This window comes from Gavialis gangeticus, unplaced genomic scaffold, assembly GCF_001723915.1.
Source record: "Gavialis gangeticus isolate Ggan-Ray unplaced genomic scaffold, GavGan_comp1, whole genome shotgun sequence".
Lineage (NCBI taxonomy): Eukaryota > Metazoa > Chordata > Crocodylia > Gavialidae > Gavialis > Gavialis gangeticus.
Genome location: NW_017729001.1, coordinates 31,822,155 through 31,830,230, shown reverse-complemented (window position 1 = coordinate 31,830,230; position 8,076 = coordinate 31,822,155). Strand labels below are relative to the sequence as shown.

At 50.9% G+C, this 8,076-nt stretch overlaps 1 protein-coding gene across 2 annotated transcripts; it reads left to right on the top strand.

The window, feature by feature from the left end:
- The first annotated feature begins 851 nt into the window (after window positions 1-851).
- On the top strand, window positions 852-5,617 carry PSMD9 (proteasome 26S subunit, non-ATPase 9). Of its 2 annotated transcripts, none has more exons than XM_019507287.1 (6): window positions 852-980; window positions 1,526-1,625; window positions 2,564-2,757; window positions 3,313-3,414; window positions 4,009-4,097; window positions 5,181-5,617. In XM_019507287.1, the coding sequence occupies exons 1-6, from the start codon at window positions 879-881 to the stop codon at window positions 5,206-5,208; spliced, it is 615 nt and encodes a 204-aa protein (XP_019362832.1). In that variant the 5' UTR covers window positions 852-878; the 3' UTR covers window positions 5,209-5,617. The 2 variants fall into 2 exon arrangements, with proteins under 2 accessions (XP_019362832.1, XP_019362831.1); XM_019507286.1 differs by having other exon boundaries at window positions 1,523-1,625.
- Window positions 5,618-8,076: the final 2,459 nt, after the last annotated feature.

Here is an 8,076-nt window from a genome sequence, read left to right as displayed (position 1 = left end):
CTTCTGCCGGGCTCAGCTGCGCCTCCGTATAGGTGGGAGCGGGCAGGGGCTGGGGGGAGGTAGCACGGGTGCAACGGAAAGCGCAATCTTTGCCCGATGCCTGACTATTGCAATAAACACCCCCTGCGCTGGCTCAGGGAAGCACTAGGAGGCCCAGCACCGTCTCAGTCCTCGGTCTAGTTTGGAAGGCGCGGCGAGCGGGTCGAGAGTGCCGCAGGGCTCGGGCAGAAACGCGAATGCGCCTCGTCCACGCCGGCTCCACTTCGCCACGCGCGAAGGACCCGCGTGTGAACGGGCCGGCTCGGCGCGCGCTGTTTTCTTCCCCGCGTGGACAGAAACCAGCGCGCTGTAGCAAGGCATCGCCCCGAGCAAGGCCATGGCTCCCGGGACACGAGGACCCCCCGGGCGGGCGGCCGTCCCTTTGCTTTCGCGGGCGTTGGTGGGTTTCGATGCCTCTTCTTGCCAAGAGGAGTCCTGCAAAGACCCAGCTGACGGCGCCGGGCTCTGATTTTTCTGCTGAGCCCTTGCAGCAGGTCACAGGATCGTCCCCTCCGCGCTGGCGCCCCAAAGCCGGGCCCCTTGGTGCTGGCGGCAGGCAGCCCATCCCTGGCTGGCGCGGGCAGGGGCGCCGCTCTGACCGAGTCAGCCTCTCCGGTGCAACCCTGCAGAGGCCCCGCGCACGTGCTCTGCAGCCCAGCCCCTTCCGCGTTGTTGACTGCGACGTTAGGTTTGTCCTGCCCCGGCCGCCGTCGCTGCGCCCTCGGCCCCTCCCCCTGCCGCCGGCCCTGCCCCTTTCGCGTTGTTGTTTACTGTGACGCGCGGTTTGTCCTGCGCCGGCGGCCGTCGCCCCCCCACCGCCACCTTCGTCGCGTGCGGCCATGGCGGAGCCGCCCGTGAGCGTCCAGGACGTGCAGAGCCTGGTGCGCAGGAAGGACGAGATCGAGGCGCAGATCCGGGCCTGCTACGAGCTCCTGGAGGACGTGAGTGTGCGCTGGGCCGCGTGCGCATGCGTGCACGTGTGTGCCTGAGTGTGTGGGGGGGGTGCCGTGTGCGTGTGTAGCAGGGGGTGCGTGCATGCGCGTGGGGTGGTTGTGTGTGTGTGCCTGAGTGTATAGCAGGGGCTTGTGTGCGCGTGTGTGTAGCGGTTGTGCATGTGACTGAGTGTAACGGGCGTGTGTCACGTGCCTGTGCTTGTGTCTGTGGGAGTGTGCCTGAGTGTGTGGCGGGAGCTCTGCACGTGTGCGTGTCTGCGTGGGGGCTGTGCGAGTGCCTGTGTCTCTGCGTGCGTGGGGGTGTCGGGGGCTCTCGGGCAGCGCGAGGGTGGGGGCGGCGGTGCCCTCGAGCACGCGCACAACCCGCTCCGGGGGCGGCGGGGAGGGGCTCCTCGTGGTGCTCCGATCCTGGGGCCGTGGATTTTAATGGGCTGAAACTGGGGCTTGCCGAGCGCCGCTGCCTCTGTCCCTCCCGAAACACGATGCTGGGGGGGCAGCGGGCACCGTGCGACCGTGTTTCTCCCTCGCAGCAGAAAGGAGTCGGGATGAACGAGCCGCTGGTGGATGTGGAAGGGTACCCGCGGGCAGACGTCGACCTGTACCAGGTCCGCACGGCACGGCACAACATTATCTGTAAGCAGCGCAGTCTTCACGGGGCTTTCTTGGGGAGTGATGCAGACCGCATGTTGCGAAAGCTTGGCTTATGTCGGTGTCCCCCGGTTCAACTGTGAATAGACTTAGTGACGTGCAGTGTCTGGAGACTTGGACCATGGGAAGGACACGATTCCCTAGAGCCCCAGCTTCAGTCGTTAGAGTGAAAAAGGTGGCAGCCCCCTGAGGAAGCAGGGCTTCGGGCCATGGTTTGCCCTTTGCATTTAGCTCGATTTGGAGTGTAAAGAAAAGGCGAGGGAGTCGTTCGAGTTTTGTTTGTAAGCAGGTTTGCTCCCTGCCTGGAACTAGGGGGCAGGGAATGAGTCGGTGAGTGACACTGTTTGCATTAACAGGCAGTGTGCAGAGTGGTTAGGACGCTCCTCGTTCGGTGAACAAACCTTGTGTTTAATAAACAAAAATAATATAGTCAAATCTCTTATGCATACAACAAGCATGGGGCCGAAATGTGGAGAAGGTGATGTCTCCTTCGAATGAATCCTGGTGATGGATTTATAATGAATTGGTCCCTGTGTGAAAATACTTTGATGGAAAGGGAGTTTGGTTGCTTAATTTTTTTTACGTTGCTGTTGATCTCTCCAGCTCTCGTTCTCTTCTAAGGGCTTATCCACCTCTAGGCGTTCTTACCGCTGTCGTAACATGGCTGTCCCTGTGTGAGAGTGATGTTAATTCATAAGGAGCCCTGTTTGTGCACTCTGCGTGGCCACTGATTGACAGCTGTTTCATGGCCCTGCTCACAGTCTATATGCAGGGCAGTGTTCAGTGGTGATTGTGTTTATAATCTGGAGCTGCCCTGCCATAGTGGACCTGGTAGTGTACTGGGAAACATGGGCTGATTCCCACAGTGCAGGAACACTGTGTGCTCATTCCTCCCATCTCTGAGTCAGCCTCCCTCTGCCCAGGTCTGCAGAATGATCACAAGGCCGTGATGAGGCAGGTGGAAGAAGCGCTCCACCAGCTGCATGCACGGGAGAAGGAGAAGCGTGCCAGAGACGAGGCAGAGGCACAAGCCGAGGCAGTGAGTCAGAACCAGAGCCTGCCTCAACCCTTCGCCAGAGTGAATGCTGTCACGCCGGGATCTCCTGCCAGTCTTGCGGCAAGTCTGGTGTTCTTCCTGCCCAGGGAGCAAACGCCCGTGAACCCTGTTCTGTCCCAGAGATGGCAGGTGGTCCTTGCCACCCACCTGCAGTCAGAGCCAGGGTTTGAGCAACAGTTCTTCGTCCTACTTCTTGTTAGGTGCTTGGTACCTTTCCCCAGGGGCATAATGTTTCATGTCAGCCTTTGCAGAGTGAAATAACTTAGTTAACATTTATAGCACCTTGCAGGGGGGAGCATCCAGTTAGGGAAGTGCACATGGGGCTGGCATCAGAAGATGTGTACTGCTCCTAGCTGCACCACTGACATGCTGATGGCTTTGGATAAGGCCGCATTAAGGCTGTATGCCTCAGATTCCTTATCTGTGTGATGGGGATAAAAAATAATACTGCCTTATCTCGCTGTGGGTTTGTGAGGCTCACATGTTGAGAAGTGTCTTAAGACCCTTGAAGGGAGCACTGACTAGCGCTTTGGGTAAGAGATGTGCCACAAACCCTAAGCACCGTGTGTCCTTTGAGGAGGAAGTTTCTTAGTCTCCTGCTTTCTCTCTCTAAAGGGATTACAGGTCGACGATGAGATCGTTGAGTTTGGCTCTGTCAACGCGCACAACTTCCAGACTCTGCAGAACATCGCCACTGTTGTGCAGCACAGTGAAGGGGTGAGCAGGTTACTAGCTTCTCTGGTCTGATGGGCTTTTCTCTAGTGATACTTAATAGAGTTCATTAGTCTCGCATCTCTGCTTCAGATGCTGCGTGTCAGCTTCTGGGCTTGACTGTTGGTTTCATCACGTGCCACCCCCAGGCCCTTCATTGTGAGAGAGCTCACACGTAACTTCTCTTTCCTGGACTGGAGCTGGCAGTAATGTGAAGGCATCAGGCTTTGCTTCTAATGGAAGCTCCCCATGCTGAACATTTGAGATGTTCTCTTCAGAGGTCTTGTTTTTTGTTCTCACAGGAGCCTGTGCTGAATGATAGCATGTTACTTCACTAGTATTCATAGTTTCTAGTGTCGGAAGGGACCTGAGCAGATCATCTAGTCCGACCCCCTGCCATGGCAGGAAAGATTACTGGGGTCAAACAGCCCCAGCATGGACATGCTCTACTGAGGAAACTTGGCTCAGTGTAGCTGTGCGGTAGCTAGAGGTTCAGTGTTACATGTGCGGTAGCTCTCTGGCTCCTATGCAGCCAGGCAAACAAAAGAACTGAGCCAGCGTGATGGGAAAAGGTGCCATTCATCTGTCTGTTTGTTTCAGAAACCGCTGAGCGTGAGTGTGATCCGTGGAGGCGAGAAAGTTCACCTTGGGCTTACACCAAAGCGCTGGACAGGGAAAGGCCTCCTGGGGTAAGCTTCCCAGTACCTTCTGCAGCTTTGTCCATCTGCACTCATATGCAGTTGACCCTGCCTTACACTGGAGAATCCCACTGGGAATCTGAATGGAGCCTGGGCCTGCCTGCAAGCACTCCGGTCTTCCTGCTCTGTCCCAGATCGCTGTTCCCTGGGAATCCCCTTTGTGCTTCTCAGCTTGATGCTTAAAGCTAAGGGGACAGACTCCATGTGTTGCCCTTGGGATCTGGCGTGCTTCGGCTCCAGAATCTCATATGTGCCCTTATAGTTGAAAGTCAGATCAATTCCTGCCTTTTCTGAGTGCCTCCTCTCTCATTCTCAAGGGGGAATCTTATGATCTGTCCAGCTGGTTCTGTCACCGAGGCTGTGCAATCACAGGTGCATCCAAGTACAACACGCATGTGCCCAGCCACTTGATGGGGGGGGCGGAAAAATCATCACACTATGTAGATTGGCCCAAACTATGTTGTCATATTACTGGATCCTGTAACAGCTCTGGGTCTAATTCTTTTGCTGCAGGAACTGCTTATCACTTGTACCACATGTATGCGCAGAGGGCTTAGATCTTTTTCAGGGTGTAGCATGTTTCTTTCAACACTGTTATAACCAGGCTTTCCACTCCATGCAGGGAAAGTCGGATAGGCATGCAGCTATAGAGTATCTGTGCTGTGGAGCATAAAATGGTTGGCATTCTAGTCTAGCCAGGATCCTCCCTCTTCACAATATGGTATGCTTCTCCACTTAGCAGTGTGGATGGACATTTGCACAGGATGGGAGCCAGGTTCTCTTCAGCAAGGAGAGAACTAATACGGTAGAAACTGTTGGTCGCTCTCTGTTCTGTGTTCTAATCTCCTCCTTGGATTTGCTGCATACTTTGTGCTTCATTGAAGGGCACTCTAAAATCAGTTAATACTAACTCCTTAAAAGCTGGCTGTTCCTGTAGGGAGAGCTAAGGAGATGTGTGGGGGGTTTGGTTAACAGGAGGAGCAAAGTGGAGCTAAGCTCTTTACAGGGTAAGTTCAGAATTCTCTGCAGTGATGCAGGAAGCCTAATTTAGTTCTTCATTTTTTTTTTTTCCAGCTGCAATATTGTCCCATTGCAAAGATGACTGAGGCTTGGAAAACAGTAACCCTGAAGTTGCTTCTGCTTTATAAACTCTGATCTGGTTTGAAGAGTTCCCTTATGACGTGCATCATCTTGCTAAATCTAGAATGTTTGTGGTGGGCTCAGGGGCTTTGACTTCAAGTAATCAGATATACTGAACCTAAATAGGTTTCAGCACACCTGTGCACAGGCCATGCTAAGAAATTGTACCAACTTGTAGGGGATAGTTCATAGAATTAAAGGATTTCACTGACGCTCATGCAAATGCAGTGTGAGCTCAGATGCAGTCCAGGCTTCTCTTCAGTTAAACTTCCACAAATAATTCCATGGCCTTTACTGAGTATTGTGTTGTGTGTGATCACAAGAAAGTAGCTTTTGACAATAAAGATTTAAGCACTTTTTGTGATGATATATTCATTTTCAGTTCTTTCATATTTCTTCCTGGACAGGTGGTACTTTTTGTCAAATATGCGGCGATGTTACAAGAATCTCCTTGTAGTGTAATCTACTGTGTATTACAGCAAATTACCAAAACAGCCTCAAGAAATGTACGCATATGGTTTGAATTTTTTACATGTTACAAGTCATGTTTGAGGTCACTACATTGGAAAGAATTTTTAAAAATACCCAAGTATTTATTCTGTTTTAAGTGAGTGAGTGGAATAAGGAAAGTTGGTATTCATGTGTTTTTGTGTCCATATATTTTTCATGGTTTGGACTATGATAATCATAGCCTCATTTTCTATTCTCCAATTTTTCAACTTGTAAACGCTTTCCAGGTTGTTTTTTTTTTATTTTTTTTGGTTTGTTTTAAACTTGTTTCCATTTGGATTTTTAAAACGCGAATAGAATTTTTTACCTGATTTCATTACAACTATCATACTTTTTGGAAAAAAGTTATTTTCATGAATGCTTGATTTTTTTTTTTTTTTTTTTTTTTTTTTTTTTATATTTAAATAGATATATAATTTTTTTTTTTTTTTTTTTTTTTTTTTTTTTTTGAGGGGGGGTCCAGGTGTACAAAGACAGTCCCTCTAAAGAACCAGCCAGAACCAGCTTGGTTTTAGTATTGAAAGATCAGGTTTTTTGTTCAGGGTCCATAGGCTGTAAAGGTTTAATAAATTATTTATGTTATAACCACACTCAACATATACTATTCCTGTCTGTTTTACGTGGTTCGAAACGCCTCCATGGAAGATTTTATAAGCCAGGGCAATTAGCAACTTCTTGATCTGTTTGAACTCTGAAACAAAAACACTGATGAATGTATCGGATTAAATATTTATGAATCCTTTGTAAGTGGGATCTTCATTGAAGTGTGACTGTGGCTTTTATTCAGGAAATATTTGTGTTACCGCTGTGTAAACCAGTTTGTGGCTGGATAGTAAACTTTTCAAGAAAGGTTGATTGCTTTATAGCGCTACTTCTAGGAAGTAGAGAGAGGTTTTGGAGGCAGTTGCCTGATGTGGATATACTGACACCTAATCTTATACTGGTCTACACCCCATCTAGCTCTCTTGCCTTCTTTTGGGTTGGTCTGAAGTAGCTAAGGTCTGGTGATTAGGCTCGACCTCTTTTCTTGGAAAATGAATGTGAAAATGAGGTTTTCAAGTTTGACCCGTGGTGCACAAATACTGTGTTTGTCAATGTTTGATTGCAGGAAATGACACGCTCATACTAGGGGAAATGCTGAGCTGTAACCTGCCAGGACTGAACCCATAGCTTTGACCAGTTAAAGGGGTCCCTTTGTTAAAATGTATTGCTGAATCTCCTTGCCAGCAAAAGGAACACAGTGAACTCTTTCCTGGTCACGCATAATGTAGTCGAAAAGCTGAAACCAGCACTAGTTGTCCAAACAATTTTGGAGTGGGGAATAAAACAGCCAAATGAGCAAACACAAGTATAGGGGCTTAATGCTGAGAAGAGGATTCTTCCTCTGTACCTGCAATTTTACAGATGCTGGTGCCGTCCTTAGAAAACAGAGGTGACTGTACCTACATATCAAGCAGAGGTAGAGGACAGTGGAGCCCATAGTTTTTACCTGTAAAATATAAGGTTGGCTATGCACCTGTCTGATACAAACCAACAGGAGTTACAGCACAGCAGGGATAAAATCCTATGCCACTCGCAGCATGAGCGTCTGTGTATTGGTGGATTTGTTATGAGAAGTATGTTCCCCTTCCCACCTTTCCCTTCAGCATTTCCCCGGGTTGTTGCTAAAGTGTGGCAAAACGCCATATTTCAGATGGGCAAAGGGCTGATTGTCAGGCTTCACGCCTGTCCATTTGTGCCTCTTGGGAGCTACGGAGAAAACGGAAGCCCCTGGCAAGTCCCTGCTGAGGGATTCCCCCGCGTGTGAGAGCTGCCAGCGCCTCTGCGTCCTGCACCCCCCTCCTGCTCTCCTCCCTGGGGCTTGGAGCCCCGCTTGCCAAAGGCCCTCACTTGCCGGTTTCCCCTTCCCCCTGCAAGGCTGGGGATGGAGATAAGTGGGAGCAGGGAGGCAGGTGCCACCTTCTTGCCAGAGCCTGTGACTTTTATCTTGAGCCTCAAACCAGCCGGTCTTTTTCGGAAGCCTGTGGTGACCAGAGGGAATGAAAGGGGGCGAGGGGGGGCACAGCAACTTGCGGTGAAGGCTTAAAAAAAGCACGGATGCTGCGGGCCATGTTGGAGGCAGGGCTGCCACCCCCTGGTGCTGCTCTTGTGATGAGTTGTGTCCTGCCAGTCACAAGGGTGGGTGGACAGGGAGGCCCCTGGTGTCACGTGGGGCTCGCAAAGTGGGTGCCTCTGTGAGCCTGAACGGCAAGGGGGCTGCTGCGGGAGGGCTTGAACCGTGCACTCGGGAGCAAGGCCCCCCCGCCTGTGGTGCTTGAAT

What these genes read in the sequence shown, in the direction of transcription:
- PSMD9 (XM_019507286.1), top strand. Translation starts at nt 879, where the DNA reads ATGGCGGAGCCGCCCGTGAGCGTCCAGGACGTGCAGAGCCTGGTGCGC. An exon ending in GCTACGAGCTCCTGGAGGAC is followed by an intron (nt 981 to 1,522) that starts GTGAGTGTGCGC and finishes TCTCCCTCGCAG; the next exon opens with CAGAAAGGAGTCGGGATGAA. An exon ending in GATCTCCTGCCAGTCTTGCG is followed by an intron (nt 2,758 to 3,312) that starts GCAAGTCTGGTG and finishes CTCTCTCTAAAG; the next exon opens with GGATTACAGGTCGACGATGA.